This window comes from Eleginops maclovinus, chromosome 8, assembly GCF_036324505.1.
Source record: "Eleginops maclovinus isolate JMC-PN-2008 ecotype Puerto Natales chromosome 8, JC_Emac_rtc_rv5, whole genome shotgun sequence".
In the NCBI taxonomy this organism is placed as follows: Eukaryota; Metazoa; Chordata; class Actinopteri; order Perciformes; family Eleginopidae; genus Eleginops; species Eleginops maclovinus.
The window spans coordinates 3,685,999-3,703,701 of record NC_086356.1 but is presented as its reverse complement, the minus strand read 5'-3'; the positions used below and the strand labels follow the sequence as shown (position 1 = coordinate 3,703,701).

Below are 17,703 nucleotides of genomic sequence, written 5' to 3'. Positions count from 1 at the left end.
TATGTTCTCTCGTCTACTCTCTCCTCTGTTCTCTATATAAAATCACCCACACTGTTGTCTTTAATTTTGAATCTTTTATTCTACGTGATTTATTCTTTAGGATTTTTGTTATTTTCATGCCGACAATTGTCACCTGAATGAAGCTCATGGGTGTGCATGAAAATCAGGACATTAGACATAATTGCCTGTACTGCGTTGCTCTCCAGAGGAAGCTGCAAAGACAGTGCTGGATGCGACTGTAGCTTCCTGATATGGATTTTCGTTTGTATTCCTGTGTGGCTATAGCCTTTTTCAACCTCATTGACCTTTTGGTTTGTTCTCTGACACACGTCATGCAGGTAAGCCTTGATTGAACCAACGTAACCTTTTTTATGAATCATTTTGTCCAAATGTAAAGCTTAACTTCTGGGAAAAGAGTCAGAAGAAGGTTTGTAAAACATCTAGAATATTTAAGATGGATAAAAACAGGTGCAGCCGTGGAAGCATTGTCTTTGATCTGAACATTCCTCTCTGTTAAAGTCATAAAGCTTCAATAGTTATCTGGGTAGAACATCAAAATACAATGTATGTTGTGCTTTAGGATAACGTCTCGATGATGCGGGGGTAATATTGGTGAGTTTAAATGAATCACGGGGGCACGTACAGTAAGTTCTCGTCTTAAAATCCTCAGAGAATTCAATTTTGCTGTAACGGAACATGTGTTACCCTCCTCAAAGTGTCTTCAAACAGCACCATGAGCCCCCACAACGTCCCCCCCCCCCCCCCCCACATCCCGAGCCCCACCAGCACTCTGATCCTCTCAGCTGGTGCGGGTGGATCTGCTTCATCTTGTGAAACAAAGACAATCTTTATTACAGCGGAGGGAAAAAAAAGGAGCATTTCATCATTCCAGGGGGAGACACTGATATGGTGTCAAAGTGTGTGGGGGGGAGGCCAACTGACACATTCACAGCGGTGATAGAAAATGTGACTGTTTAAGGGGGGGGGGGGTGGGGTTTGCTTCATATCATATAAGTCCATCTTAAGGAGGCAGTGAATGGGGCACACAGATGGATGCTGTTGTCATAGCGACATATGTTGGATGCAAACTCTGAAGGGGCCGAAGGGGCAATTACCTGATCAAAGGCCCGGGCGGCACAGGAGACAGAGGTGTGTGTGTGTGGGGGGGGGGGCCCGCAGCTGGCCGACAATAAGCAGGTGTGGGTTTTTTCTTCACACAGAACATAATACAGTAAAGTGTGCCCTCCCCCTCCTCTTAATGTACCTTCTTATCTTTTCATTTCTGTTACATAAGAATAATAAAATACCTTTCATTAAATCCCAGAGGAAAATGATCTATAGGTCTGAACACGTACGCACAAATACATGCATTTGTCATTATGGAGGTTTTTAGGCGCCGATAGAGCAGTTGGGGGTTCGGTTCATTGCTCAATGACACCCCGGCAGTCAGATGGACTGGTACTTCTCTAGCCACCACACTGTGTATGTCTTTTGGTACGATCTGGACTCGAACCGGCGTCCCTTCCAGTCATATTCGAAGTCCCTAACTACTCGCTTATTATACATGTGTCTCAGGGGGGTTTTCAGCGTATGACATCCTCTGTTCTTACACCCTGCAGCGTTCAGGGAAAAACTCCCAAAGAAACCCCACAATAAACTGGGGAAAAGTGGAAACCTTGTGGAGTAGATGGATGGATGGATGGACGGATGCAGGGGGATGTCAAAAATCTTCCAGACGACACTAAAATAATAAGGGAGGTGTCAGGTCGGACCACAGCAACAGGTTACTTAGTAATTAGCTGGCTTAAATGAGCATTTAAAACCCAATACCCTATAGTTAAACTCAAATTGGTGGACCTGTGTCTACATTTCTGTCTAATCTATCATCTCGTGCAATATTTAATAAGTAGACAAGTGTTGTTGAAATACACCACGGCCACAGTCGCAGCCACAAGTCATGATCCAGACGTAACCTTCTATACCGGCCAGATGAGACACACAAAAACCCTAGGGATGATGCCCTGAATGCTGAGTTAGTAAAATGCATTTATGGGACTTGAGTTCATGAGTTGGAACAGATAGCGAGGACATGAGGGCATAAAAGTCCCCCGACTGTGGCAGAATCACTAGGGGCAGGTTCAAGGTCAGCCCTAACGATACGCTTTATCAACAAGCAAAGTCTAAAGCTCTTGAATGTGGTGAGGGCGTCTTCCTCCCGAACACAAACTGGGAGCTGTTCGAAGAAATACCCCGTAGTCCTACAGTATCATATGTTCTGTTTCAGTTTGCTCTGGCCCTTCCTTCAAACTATATAATATATTGAATTAAATATCAACCTCGTAAATTCCCCCAGGACACTCACGCTCTCGGTGGACATCACTGTCTTTCAGAGGATATATCAGGCCCAGTTTTATAGCTAGACTTAATATCATTCAATCTAAACTAGAGGGCTTCAAAGACGAGTCTCCTCAGGGGGCCAACAACTGCTTCAGGGTAGGCTCAGTGAATGGAAGTGGAGCATTAGATATCAAAAGAAGCACACATTGAAGAGACTAACATGTTGTGATTTAGTTAGAAAGTCATTTTTCCCACTTTCCCATGGTCACAAACTCATGCCTTAGGACAAACTCTTTGTTACAGTATGTGTTGGGAGTAGTCTGAATGATGTCAAACAACTATCTTGACTCAATTGTTGAGTGTCCATGCCATCAAATAACACAAACACGATCATGGGCACCACTTTTTTCCACATATTGCGCTCCTACGCTTGTAATTTCAGCCATCTATTTCTGAGCAACACCTGTAGACACAGGATTTACAACGACAGGTTAAAGCCTGATCATAACCTTCAGAAAGATGTGCTGCTCATCATGGCTGCCACATCTTCTGAGGTGGAGAGAAGCCTTAAGATGCCTTAAGAACCTCAAATAAATCTCACAAACCCGATTAAACCGTGTGCTATTTGTCACAAAAAGAGAATGGAAAAAAACTTGGAAAAGCTGCGTCAAGAACTTGCTAAATCTTCCAAACGACGCAAGGATGTTTTTAGGTGATTTTAGAATCAGAAGGCTTGGGGGAATTCTGTTCAAGCTTACATTATTTTGTTTGACAACCCGTGCCGTGCCTGTGCCATGCTGCTGCAAAGCGGGAGAACTGTTAGCCTTTTCTGTTCCAATTCAAAGTTTACCAATAATAAATGTGACACATTTCCAAATTGCAACTCATGGGGTCCCGGGAATACACCCACCAAGTGTCAAAGAACAAACTCATGTCAAGATTGCAAATGAACCGTTCTCAAAGTGATCTCATTCCTTACACTTCCTGGTGCTCGTTATTTTTAACAAATTATACTGATCATGGTTCGGGCCCTTCCTTCAACCAGGCCGTGGTAACCGTACTCGGATTGGGAGAAACACGACAGATTGCATTAAAGCTTTGCAAGAATATAAAGGCGTATCCCACTGAAAACTGATTCCTCATGGAGCTAACCAAACAGAGGCACATTGTGCATTATGAGCAACCAGCTGTGCAGCTCTCTGACCTGACCCTCAGGTACAAACAGAAACAGCAGCTCAACCTTAATTAGAGGAAGCTGAAGTATGCTTACTTTACGGATAGCTCCCAAAACAATTAGCCTAAAACGTGTATGTTTTGCCAACCCCCCTCTACACTGTACTTAACATCAGGAAAGCAAAAGGTCTACACATCTTCTGTTGCAGTCTGAAAACCCACCTTGGGCAACGTATACTTTATGGATAAACCAAATGTTTACTATGATTAAACAAAGCAAATGCAAGAGACTGCAGCCTTCCTCAGGCCTTTACGCAGGCATTGATTAGGAATCGGGATCACCTGAGGGAGAGGCTGCACCTGCAGGGAGACAATCAGGGGTAGAGAGGGAGACACACACACACACACACACACACACACACACACACACACACACACACACACGCAGACATTCTGACACGTAACAGTAACACTTTTGGTTTTGGCTATTTTAAAGCCAACGTACTCTCATGATTCTTGATGTTTTGAAGTCGTTTCTTTATCGGTTATAGAAGTTAATGTTTTTACCCCAAACATCTTTTTCTCAAATGTCTAAAAATGTTCACTTTTTCCTAAAAATGTCAAATTATTTTTTCAAATTTCTGCCTTTTTGTCTAAATGTTTTCTACATATCGACTTTCAAGTGTTTTTCTGAAAAGAAATGCTAAAGAATATGTGCTGTGAACAAATCTTACCAACAAAGTGTGATGAAGTATTCAAAGATCAGTTTTAAAGAACGTTTTTACACTTGCATATATATAAAAAAAAACTATCTGTTTTTGATGCATTCCCTCCACAACACAATGGTCATGCCGTCTGAAATTGTAGTTCCTCCAAACAACAGGAATTGTCAGTCTGATTTGTCTTTTTGACAAGAGACATTTCAGAGGATGATTTCTCAAAACAACAGAAAAACATCATCTTGAAGACGAACACAATGGGCTGACAAAACCATCAAATGTTGCCCATTCCACAAAGTCACTTGAAAATGTGCAGGGCATAACCAACCCTTCTAAATCACTGTCACACAGTTTGGATGTATGATTGCAGATGCTGTGAATTCTCCAGGATTGTTGTCTATGCTTCCTCGGAGACTGCCTCTGAGTGCACTTGGCAGTAAATAAGCCTGCGTATTGGAGGAGGTGAAGAGTGTGGATTACTTTTCAGCCATACGCACTTGAACTGATCAGTCATGTTTCCCTTGCAGGGAACGCCGGTGGTGTTTTCTGTCAGAGGAATTACGTTACGGGCTCTCACAGCCACGCACAGATAAATCCTGCTTGGTTTTCTTTTTGGAACTGTTGTTGTTAACACGCTTAGAGCAAAACAGCGGAATAGGATTCTCTTTTGGAAGGAAACAACCTTACATTTTAGGCAGTCAACAAATATGGAGTTCAAAGTGGTGGCTTAGAGTCCCTACATGTGGAATTATGACGTGATCACAGCATCTTTCGAATCATTTTGGAAGCATGAACCAGAATCTTTTCATAGAAATGACCTCAAACCAAATGTGTGCAGTCTGTGATGCTTCAGTCCATTTATTTTAGGGTCCTTGGAACGGAAACATGGTAAATGTAGGCCGGATAGATTCTGCAGGGTCTTTAAAAATGAAAAGGTAATGATCTTATTAATTGAAATATGTATATTTAATTATTAACATTAAAATAGAGTGCCTTTTCAATCAATCCAGAATATCAGTTTATATGGAAAAAGCTTCAGAAGAGCTTATTCAATTTCTTCAGTTTGTTGTGTTGATGTGCAAGCCATTGAGATCTGCTGTCAGGATGTGATGTTTCCGGGGCTCCTCCAAAAGGTCACAATGGATTACAAGTACATCTTTATCAAATGACCTTCACTGACCCGAGAGCTGTTTGTCTGGTCCTGCTTTATAAGTGAATTGCAGTGAAGGTAAGTATATATTTGCAGTGGCCATGGTTTTGGTGTTTAAATGTGTTTTCAACAGCATTGTTCATGCATAAGCTTTTCCCCTTCTCTTTCCATTCCTCTCATAAGTCTCAGAGCCTGGTCGGTGCTTGGCTCCCTGGACCTGACCCCACTGAACCTGTGCTACCACTTTGTGTGTGCAGTCATTTTTTTTTTTAGAGGGACATCAAACAGAGGCTCATTGTTTGTTGTGCTGCTTTATTAGTTTACCTCCTGCAGGTGTTCCTTCTCTTCCCCAGCTGATTTACCCACGAGAAGATAGGTGGTGGCAAAGTCCATAGGGGCTTGGCCTGGGAACTGGAAGGTCACCAGTTCAAGTCCCCGAAAGACCAAGTGCCACCGTGGTGTCCCTGAGCAAGACACTGGTTACCTACACTGCTCCCCGGGCGCCGTACAAAATGGCAGCCCACTGCTCCTAACACTAGGATGGGTCAAATGCAGAGACCGCATTTCGTTGTCCTAGTACTTGTACTCTGTGCAATGACAATAAAAGTTGAATCTTCTTCATCTTCATCTTCATAAAGCAACGTCATCATTTGGTCAGCTCTTTTGTATTTAATGAGAGTTGCAAATAAAAAGGATTGAGAAATACAAAGTTAGGTCGGCTTTCAAATGTGATACTTTTCGGTTCTGTTTATTAGCAATATGAATGATTTTTTATGAGACCCTTGTCTATAACGCATTATACAAATACTTAAAAATAGGGTTATTATTGCAAAAGGAACCCCAACTGAAGGCCTTAGTAACTGGAGCTAAGACTAGAAACACTGCACACGACACACTGCCATTTGTCAGGTAACGTGCCTAAATGAAGCCTGTAAGGTCATACCCAGGGTCGGACAGCATTGCCTAGTGAAAGTGAGGCAATCTTAACACCAAGTATTCTACTTTTGTCTTCCCATCTGTTGAGCTTTTCAAGGTAAGGGAGTTGTTGTGGCATCATGCAGAGATGACAACACTATTGGAACCACAACCATTTCCTCTCACTGCAGAGAAGGAGACGAGGACAGATGCAATTGCTAAGAATCTGCAATTTGAGTCGAGAGCTTCTGGGATAAACCTTCACTCACAGAGAACGCTCGTCAAATGTATGAACCAGAAGGGTCAATTGTCAGTCAACTATCTGCTGAAAGAAACGTTTTGCATTTATTTAAATAAAAAGTGACCCTTCTGTTGTCCTTTACAGCTAACCATGTTGTTGGGACAGACTTTGTGGGACACACCTTCTCTCCTATAGGTCACGATCTCAGTTGACCAGTTTAGCTTTTAATATTACGTTTTGTTTGCTAGCTACATTAAGCTAATGTTAGCCAGCTCTGTTTTTGCCACCAATGCTTGCCTCGCAATTGGTGTCTCCGTTAAACACATTTTGCAATAATGGATGGCGAAATACAACAGCTGGTAGCTTGGAAAATATCGATATGAAGGCACTCAATGTGGATGAATTTACTGTTTATCAGACCAACAAAATTAGCTAGCTAGCACACCTCACCATTAGAACAAATGAAGACTACTTTGCAGCTGGTGCTGGCTACAGTAGACTCAAACCTTTAGGTAGAGGCCGTAGCAAACCCAATTCAGCTAGCACAACCCGTACTGCCCAGAGTTATGGAAGTCTGGTGGGACTAAACAGCTTTGAAGTTGAACCCTGAAGCTACAACAAAACCATAGCTAAAAAGTCCTGGAGAAAACACTTATCAATCTAGGATTAGAGGGTGAATTCAGGACTGGATTGGGATGTCTTTTAATCCCTTTATGGTCATGGCAGCTTTGATTTGTGAACTTCTTGCAACATGGTAAAGTTTAGGATAGCTCTTCATTCAGCACCTCTCAAGTCCTGCAGCTCTCTCCATTTCTTTAATGAACAACCAGGTGTTTCTTTCTCTGCCAAGCTGTATCGCTGTCCAGTTTTGCTTTTTCGTTCTTTAGCCATTATTCTTCTACTTCCCTTAGCTAATCATGCCCGAGTATCAACCACAACATATATCATTTTGTCTGTTTTCACCGGGATGCATTAAACCAGTGATATGCATTAAGAATGACTGTGTCAATTTGATGGTCTTGCTTGCTTATTTATGCACATATAAGGCTCTCATACGGTTAGAATTCGCCTTGTAGTTAGTTTTAAAAACTCCATCCTGCCCGTAATGATTTAAAAATAAAAGATCTATTTGAGTTAAAAGATGTGCATGCATGTCATAAGCAATACAATGATTCAGATACATTTTCAATGCCGTATGAAGCCTTTTTAAAATACTATACCAGCGAGATAACAACATTCAATTAATATTAATCTGATCCAGCGCACAAACACATTCAAATTCATCCCTGCATAACGCTCCCTTGTTTCGATTTAATTGCAGCAGCGGTGTATTGGTACAATTGTCTTCCCTGGCTCGGCTTACAACCAATTAAGAGACGACACTGCACTACATGCACAGATTGAATTAACTGGCTTTTAGCATGGAGACGATGGCCTCTCTTGCAGACATAAATACAGAAAGGGAGAATGTCACAAAAGGTCTCAGTTTTCACCACGGCATGCAGAAAGCAACAAACAAGCTTCAACTTAAACAGCCTCCCTCATGAATTTGCAAACTATTGTTGAATTATAAATGAGAGGCCTGTTGGGAAAACACGGTTAAATATTCAAAGGAAATTCATTTTAACAGCTTGTTAGGGCGAAGCTGGAAACCAGATCAACAACCGACAGATGTTACCTGTCTGTCTACGGGGCTTCTTTAGAAAACAATCTGAGCTTATTTTCAAACCAATAAGAAGCACATTGTTCAAAGGTTGAACTAATTGTGATGAGATTTTGAATGGGTTTTTAAGAGATGATTGAATTCATGACTCACGTCTTCAATTGTGACATTCGCTGGAATAAAAGGACATCTTCCTAGTCATCATTAAGGACTGTAATGGAAGGAACTGCAAAGTGAGATTCCTACAGAGAGAGTCAGAGGAAACACAGAGAATGCTGTGAAACAGGGAGGGTCCACTGCATGGGAAACCAGCTGAGGAAATGCCTCTCATTTGGTGACAATGGGCTCTGCTACAATGACTTCAGTGTAAAAATGAAGAGACTATAAGTTAGGAATTGTATTATCAAGACAGAAAATAAAGTTAAGCCAACAATTCAAACCCCAGGACTGCCTCAAAAATAATATATTTGGCTGCAATACATTATAGAAAGTAATGAGTCCAACACATTTTAGGTAATCCCTGCAGTCTAATGAAATGTCTTCAACTCCAGGCGTGTTTTGCGTCATGGGTCAGAGAGACGAGTGTTCAAAAAGGATGACCTTTGAATGGTTGGAGAGGCTGGAGAGCCTGGAGGGCCTGAAAGCTCCGATCCGAGAGTATATATCTGCGTCTGAGCAGGCGCCCCAGGACAGGTGAGGGCTCGGCGGGGTGGTGTGGGTCCCAGGCAGGGGGACAGGGAAGGCCAGGACTGAAGGTGTTGGAGTGAGAGAAAGCGGGGTGTGGAGCAGAGGTGTAGGCAGGGTAGGAGGTGGGGGGAGCGGCAGTGGTGGGGGGATGACAGTGGGTGTCACCAGGGTTACAGTTTGTATAGGTGGTGTAGCCGTAATCCCGTTTTTGTCTGGCAGCTCCTGACATGACGCAGGCTGTTTGAGTGTGTAGGTGGCGCTGTGGTAGAAGCTGTAGTACTCTAGCGCGTGCCTCGCCCGGGCAATACTCAGCCTGCAGGACACAACACAAACCAACAGGACATAAGTCAGCACACGTTAGTCTTTGGTGGAGTCAGAGCTCGGTTAGCCTAGCTTAGCATAAGCATCTAGCCTGGCACTGTTCCATTTCTAAAATCAGTAAGGAACGGATACACCGGTAAGTAGGTATTGCTGGGTATTATATGTCTATCATGACAGGATCCTAATTGACTCTCCCTTTGCATTGTTTCGTTAGTAAGTTGATGTTACAGGTTGTCATCATTTAAAATGTTTCAGTGGGACGAGGTTTGGTGAGTTGTTACGTTTTCAGAATGTGGTAATGAAGTACTTGTTCATGATTGTTGATTCACGTATTTACTCTCTGAAATGTACACACCTGTGTCTCAGCTGTAAGAGTTTGTACAGCAGCAGCAGCATTAAAGCTCCTGCCAGAGTCACCAGAAGCACAGCCACCCGCGCATCCAAGCTCCAGCATGATCTCCCAGCAGCACCTGGAGAGCTGCAGGTCCCGGGGGGACGTGGTGTCTGGAGGGGTTCCTCCATACCTCTCTTAGGATTAATGATGGCCTGGAAGAGGGAAGTCTCAGGTGTGGGAGGGATCTGGAGAGGGGTGATGCTGGTTACCTGATAACCAGCCTGCATCTCTGCCACGTTTCATCCAGAGGGAAAGATTGATGGAGTGTTGTTTGGTGTAAATTATTTCCACATGTTGAACACAGACTGAGAAGCGTGAACAGGTGTCTCCAAGGTGGCAGCTTCAGAGGCCTCAAGGTGCTCTGCAACAGAAAGGGCTGTCAATCAATACGTGTTTCAAAATGAAGCTTCTGCCTCTGCGTCTCTTATTAAAAAGAATGGGACTCGCACATCACTTGCAATTTCTATCCGCCCCGTCTTACAAACACACCCATGAAAGTTCTGCAATATTTTGAGTGAAATGTGCCCTTTTTTTTGGTTTGCAATTATCCATCTGGCAAAGTATAACTGTTGGCAAGAAAACCGCAATATGGTCGACCTCCATTTCTAAGATGCTAATAATTTCCCTGTAACAGCATGTGGCTATTAACGCTGATCTTGCTGAATAGGAGGGTTTTTTCATTGATCATAATTTGCATATAAATAGGAACACTTTTCATCATATGTATGCATATTACTTCATTTAAATATATGAAAAAAGGCACAGGAGCATAGAATCGCAATTTGCTAGTCAGTGCAGGGGTGCATTTAACAGGGCAGCAGCGGATTCAGCGGATTATTCTCTGAAGGTTTATGAAAAATAAATGGCATTGTTTATACCCATCTTTGCTAGCTAGCAGTCCAGCTGTGTGTGTGTGTTCCTTTGCTGCCACATTACACAGGTTTCCTGCTGTGTTGCAGAATAAATACATCAAAAGAATAGTTTTAAATCATCAGCACTTTTAGTCAAAGGGTTTCGGTACGAGACAGGATTTTACCAAGAACCAGGTATTAACTGACTACTGCCCTCATTTCATTTAAGATATATTTGAGTTTGAAGAGAAATGTGTCTTAAAACAAGTGCTTTAAAATAGAAAACAGTGAACAGAAACAAAGCATGCTTTCTACAACCTTAAAACTTTTATTTGACTCTTGTATTTTTGAAAATACAACCAGAAATGTTCAACTTACTTTGTTTAAATGTGACGGGTTGTAGTTGGTGAATTTGTGAGGAAAAAGAACATACTGTAACATGAGAAGAACGCTGGCTACAAACTGTGTGGCTTTGCAGGACCAAATGTGAAATCCTGAGCCCGCACCAATGGGAGGAAGCCAGTGAAAACAGCAGGAAACAGTGCACTTCCCTTACACACCATGCAGGGATGTGATTGGAGAGCACTTCCTATCGCCATGGATACAGGAAACTGGTCAAGGATGTCTTTATATAAGGAATACTTTTGGAGCTGAGTCAGGGTCTGAGGAAAACACACACACACACACACACACACACACACACACGGAATGTTTGATTGGTGGGGCTTCTGTTTCTTAAAGTGACATGATACGTATAAATATATTTGGATCCTTTCAGACCCTTTTCACACACTGAACTGTGGAATAAATGACACTAACACTCAATGAGCTAAGATGACAACGTGAAAACAGGATATAAGAAATGATTACCTACGTGTAAGTGTGTTAAAATGACTACATAAAGTCTCTAAATTCAATTAATATTTAAAACCTTTACCGATTTCAAATTGTACACAAGCATCCATCAAAAGACCTTCAATATTTCTAGGGATATCCAGGGAAAAATGACCCTATCACGAGGCTTTATGTGCCATTTACAGGGACTGGTATTACATTAAAACTATGGAAGATGGGTTAACAACTCCAGGAGCCGGTGATGCAGGGGTAAGGGTTTTTGTATTACTTGCAAACACCAGAAGTGTTATTAGTGTCTTTTGGGTAGATATCCTGAAACAAGGTATATGGTTTACAAAGGTTAAGAGATTCAATGTTCTGGATATAACATGCGTCAGTAAATACCGCACCCTTGAATGAACTTCTGTTTCCAGTGACTACATGAGACTACCAAATGTCATCACGTCGAAGTTTATCCGCCTTTAGCTTAGCGGTTGTGACGCCAGATATCCAAGTGTAATGTTGTTCTTTGATAGCCGAACGTTAGCTGTTTACTCCTGATGATTGCACTAATGCTTCAATGATCATAGAGTGGTGTTAACATGTGGAGATTATAAAACATGTGTCTACCACATAGCTCATTTTTAACAAAATTCCAAAATCCAATAGAAAAATCAACTACCTTTTTGCGATGCTAACTTTTAAGTCGACCGAATGCACACACAGCTCATAATAGTGATAGTTTACATGCTATGAATGAAAGATTATTCTGAAAATCTGTCAAAGAAGCTCTAATCCTTGCGATACACTGTCACTGCTGTCCATGTGGATGAACGAATAACTAAGCCTGTCATCAAACCACATTAGTTTGATGACATTCTAAAAACTTCAGGTTGTGTGCTCAAGGGTTTTTCTTCTTTACTGAAATCCTAGTTCTAGGCAACACAATAACAAATAGAGTATTACAGGCGCATTAACACAGTCCGACCTCTAGATCCGAGCTTTATCTGAGGGGGAAAATTGGGAACAATCTTAACAAAGGCAGTTTCACAGCGAAGGGGAAACAGCTGTTTCAGGGCCACAGAAGCAGCCCGCATTAGTCCCGCCTGTGCCAGTGCAGGTCAACAGATGCAGAGAGATGGTGGCCGTCGTGAAAAGGCTTGCCGCTATCTGATTGAGCCAGTATTCATGGGACGAATAAATGACACAGAAAAGAGGCCAGCTCCGACGCAAGTTCAGCTCTCATTTATCTGTCTAATAAGTTTTGACGGCGGGCCAAGCCGAAATGGAGAAACTCTTAGCTCTCACTCAATATCCCTGTCTGGCACCCTCACAATCCTCCGATATTGGAGAAGAGAGTAATATTAAAAGATCTGTTATCTAGTTGGGGGGGGGGGGGGGTGTTCCGCCCAGACAACCTGCTGGAAGAGGATGCAGGAGCTGTACTGTTCTCTAAAAGCACAATGGCGATGATAGAAAAAAGTGACTTCCTTCTGAGACCTTTAATTAGTTTGTTCATTCCCTACTCCTTATTTAGCAGGGGTTGAGTAAAGGACAGAATGATCCGTTTCACAAGACGTGGGTTGTGATATCATTTTCTCATATTTCTTCTACAGAATATATTCTCTCTTGCCTGTTTATAATCCAATAAGAAATATGTTTAGGGTACAAACTGTGTTACACAATGCATATTTCCTTTTCATTAGCTGAAAATAGCATGCATTCAATATTTGTGTAGTTCATCGATCTCTCTGTTGGTCCTCTTATCTTCTCACCTATTTAATTTTCTGTTTGAAGGTAGGACACAGAGCTGGCCCCCCACTTCTAGATATTTTCATCCAGGAGACTACTCTTCGTGTTCCGGTTGAACCCGACGTTCACATCTTCGTCACGTTATTTTCCGTACTTTATTTCATCCCAAACACCGGCCTTTTTTCCTGAACCTCACCAGTTCATTTGTTGCCTTAACAGGTTCTACACCACAGGGCGACTCCGGCGCGCTGATTGATCCTGTTGCCAGCCATTCCTAAGAATCCACAAGAAAACAATCAATAACTCATCGCTAGGACACAATGTAAAGACGATGGGATCGAAAATGATGATGACTTTTTAAGAACACCTATTATCACGATGTTGAAGAGGATGTCACTTATGTCATTCATAGGGAAATGTGGTTGAAAAGCGATGATGGCGTCTTCATTTATGTGTTTAGCCATTGTTTGTGCATCCTCAATATCCACAATATTGAAGATGAAACACGAAAGGAAGAATAAAGCATTGTCTACCGTCTCTCAACTCGGGCCACGTAAAATAATTGGTGTTAAAAATGGATAAGCTAAAAATGTTAGCCAGAAATCAGAAGGAATATCTAGAATGTACCTCATCGTTCTTTTCTGAAACATGGCGGCACCAGGATATATCTTACGGCTATGATTCCATCGATGGCTTTCAGGCTTTTTGTGCCGATTTGCACCTGGAGGGGGGGTTTGCCATTCTAGAAAACAACAGGTGGTAGCCATTTTTCGCTGTGGGACTGTGGGCCTATTATTTTCATGGCGAGTTCTCATATGCCATTAATGTACACATTACATTCCCCTCTTTGTGTAACATCATTCATACCGCCATAGCCCAACTCCAGACTCAACACGCTGGTGCCATCATTATAACCATGTCACCATAAAAGTACCCTCTCCAAAAGCAGAATGGTCTCATGGTTTCTATCAACATGTGGTTTATCCTTCTGTTATTCTATAATTCAGTCACAAACTGAATTTTCCAAGGGATTGAAAACATATTCTGATTCTGATGATTATTTTGGGGGTATGTTCTCCATTGTACGATGGAAGGCAACACCGAAGAGGAGGATGGTAGCTCCAAAAATGGTGATGAAATGATAATGATGATTTTGATAATTGGGAAGGGGATGAGGAAAATAGGAATGAGGATGGTGATGATAATAACGAAAAGACGATGATGATGATAATGAGGAGGATGGAGAAGATGGCAGTGTATCACAGACAGAGCCAAGTGAGACGGTAGAGAAAATAGTCGAGTTAATGATCCCAGACATGTAAATGTATTCATGGGCCCTTCATGTGAAGAGCTAATGTGTGGCTGACGGAGCCATCGAACAGCTGAAGTAGGAGTTCAGTGATTGGACTTTTTTTCTTCTCTGTGTGCATGACTAAAGACTACCAGGGAGCTGTTAAGTGCTCTTTGACTGGCCACCCACTGTTAACCTACACTGTTAAGTAGAAGAACACACATTGTGCTCACTAAAAAACAACCTTCAAAAGTCTTTAAGTGTGATGGAGTCCGGGGGAAGAAACACAAGGAGCGAAAATGCTTGTGTGCATTCGGAATATCAGAAAAGAGTATGTCTAAGGAATTGCATTACATTTTTAAAGAATACTTCAGCCACAAAATGATGGTTTGTGTATCACCGCTGGTGTTACCTTCAATTCTGGCTAACAGAAGATGTAATAATAACCACACCCGCTGATCTATATCTATCTTCACCCAGCCCTTTTGCACTTGCTGTACAAATATGATCCAAAATAGAAGCACGCACAATCCAACCACCTGCGCTTCACATTAGCATTCAAATGAGGGTCCAAAAATATTAAAAATGATTGCGCAATGCATGATTTTGCATGCATTTTGTTAAATATGACTAACAGTAGCACGGGATCAGACTCAAAGTGTGGTCCTGGTTCTCTACATTTGTAAAAATGATACCTGCAAAGAAACTATCTTTATGTCTTGTATTTGAGGTCAATCTCAAAATAAAATGATTCATAAAATGAACCTCCCTACGGGTGTTGCACTCCATAATTACGCTTGTTTCATGGTGTCTAACAGACCTAACCATCATATCATGCAAGGCTGCGGCACATGGGATGAATCAGGCTTTACCAATCAGAGGGTCAGTGGTTTGATCGCCAGCAGGTGTCCATGGGAATATACTTAATACCAAAATTGCTCCTGTTGGCATGTCTACGGTATTGAAGAGGAGGTCAACTGCATTAAAAAAAACACAACAGATTAATGTAACGTAAAAGATCTAGGAGCTAAGACGAGCCTCATGCAGGTGAATGGTTTGAACGACATTTTGGATAGGAACTGTAGAAGCCTGGGATTATGCTGATGGTAGCCTTTTCTTTTACCAGCAGTACAGTGGGAAGAGAGTGCAGCATTGTCTCTGTTTATCACAGCAGTTCAATGCTGTCTTGTACATAAATGAAACAAAGTGGAAGTGTCTATTGAGGTTTCTGCATTTTGAATCAACAGCATCACCATTAGAGTTTAAAGGACGCTAAAATGGATTTTGGTATGTGACAGTTTTCGACAAACAGCAACAAACAGATGTGTAGTAATGTATTTACACTAGAATAATTGGAATCAGATTGGTACTCTGTAGTTGAGGACACACTAATTGAGATTTTGGGTATTAGAAACAATATCAGAAAGGAAGAATCGTAATTGGTGCATGACTTATTTGACAAGCAAAGTAGGGTGACAATAAAGCGCAGCACATCTGAAGGGCACTGGGTACGAGGAGTGGGAGATGAACACTTAAGAACAATTCTGCTATCTCAACAGGGACCATCAGAAGCATCCCAGTGGGACTCCCTTGAGTGGATGTCAGAACATCTTTGGCTTCCACGCACTTCTCAGCACTGACTAGAAGCACATCAAGGTCTCTGCTTACACTCCCTGAAGTCAGAACAGCTGACACCATTCACAGATAATTAAAACCAAGACCACACACTGTGGTTTTGGTTTGAATTGTCAATAGCATCAAGTACAGTTAGATAGAGAATGTGTTTGTGAAAGGAAATTATAAACTCTGTACTACATCTTTTACAATGGTATCAGGAAATTGAACCGTTGCTGTAGCTCAAGCAGCTTAGGAGTAAAGCAGCCATTAATGTTGAGCTCAATAACACAGAACAGATTACAGATAAATATCTACAGGCTACATTTGTTGGAGGGACTAACGGGATTGAAGGATATGTCAGTTACATTTACCTGAAATGACTAGAAGCTGCTTGCGTCTTAAGTCTAGTTAAATCAATTGTGATCTGGAGAAATTTGGGGGAAACTGTGGTTAGATTCATTCATAAAATGATGTTTGTTTTCCTGTTAATGTATTTATCTATCACTGCCACTGGAATTAGTAAAGGAACTAAGACGCCTTAAAGTTGTGATAACCCTAATCACACTAAGGCCCTAACCTGAGGCACAACATGCTTAATGTTTACATTTTTAAAGGACGATTTCTAAAACTGAAAATAGTCCAAATGAATGGACATGGTCTGCCTTATATCTGTCAAAAGTGATCAGTCTGTCATTGACATTAAATATTACAATGCAGCTAACTAAGCTAGGCTAGGCTAGCATGGTTTAGCTAGTTTTTACCCCATTGGTTTGATAACAATTGTATTTACTTGCCATGGCTCGCTTAGTTGTTTAACTGTTTGACTAGTTCCACATGTTATAAATAACCACTTTTTACTCTTGGATAAGAAACGTTTCCATTCCTGAATAATCTCCATGGCTTTCTTAAGAAACAATTGTTCCAATATGAATTTGTTTTAGTGAAGGCGTGCAGCCAGTAAGCTTTCAGTAAAGAGTCAGACCAGCCATTTTCCATTAAATCCTTCATCAACCTACAGAAGCCTGGATTGAGCAAACCTAAAACATGCAAAACTGAAATTACAATATGTTACAAAATATTTGCCAGGTTTTATAATGTGCCAGGTTTAGCTTTTCATCTATAAACTTATCAAGAACTGAACCTCAGGAGCTCCATATCTCGCTGCTGGACATCTCAGCGCTGCCAAATCGCATCGACTTAACTCTTGACCTGCTGAATGCGTCACAGTCTCTGCTCCCCGCCAGGCTATCTCTGCACTGCCAATTCAAACGAGAGCACTAATTGTTTAATTGATGTGCAAAATGTTGTTGTTAATTGCCTTAAGAGTTGTCCTGACACCACGTCTGTCTGTTGGATGGTCCGTCAGCCAGTCTGCGTCCTGGTGGCTATCTGTGCTCCCCACATGTGTGTCCACGACCTCGGGCCTCTCGCTGTCAGATCAGCTTTCCACGGCAGACAGCACAAGGTCATCAGACGACGACCCTGGGCCCGGGCGGCCCCGCGGTCGCTCAACTGTCCACATTCATTCTGGATCAGCCATCTAAAAACCCCTACTGACAATTTTGGAATTTCACTGATTTGCTGTCTGATGTATATCGATATTTGGTTGGATTTAAATTACAGTGGCAAGGGGAATGGAACTACCAGTTATTTTACATAGGGCTAACTAATTAATTACATCTTTGATAATTGTATCCTCAATGAAGAGTTTGGCCTTTAAAACATCAGAGAACTCTTTTATAATTCACATTTTGAGTT

At 41.8% G+C, this 17,703-nt stretch overlaps 1 protein-coding gene across 2 annotated transcripts; it reads right to left on the bottom strand.

The window, feature by feature from the left end:
- Window positions 1-6,059: 6,059 nt before the first annotated feature.
- Window positions 6,060-13,197, bottom strand: LOC134868130 (uncharacterized). Of its 2 annotated transcripts, XM_063889032.1 has the most exons (4): window positions 13,061-13,197; window positions 10,830-11,113; window positions 9,562-9,961; window positions 6,060-9,198 (listed from the first exon to the last, which is right to left on the bottom strand). In XM_063889032.1, the coding sequence occupies exons 3-4, from the start codon at window positions 9,825-9,827 to the stop codon at window positions 8,769-8,771; spliced, it is 696 nt and encodes a 231-aa protein (XP_063745102.1). In that variant the 5' UTR covers window positions 9,828-9,961; window positions 10,830-11,113; window positions 13,061-13,197; the 3' UTR covers window positions 6,060-8,768. The 2 variants fall into 2 exon arrangements, with proteins under 2 accessions (XP_063745102.1, XP_063745103.1); XM_063889033.1 differs by lacking the exons at window positions 10,830-11,113; window positions 13,061-13,197 and adding an exon at window positions 10,479-10,711.
- Between the last annotated feature and the right edge of the window lie 4,506 nt (window positions 13,198-17,703).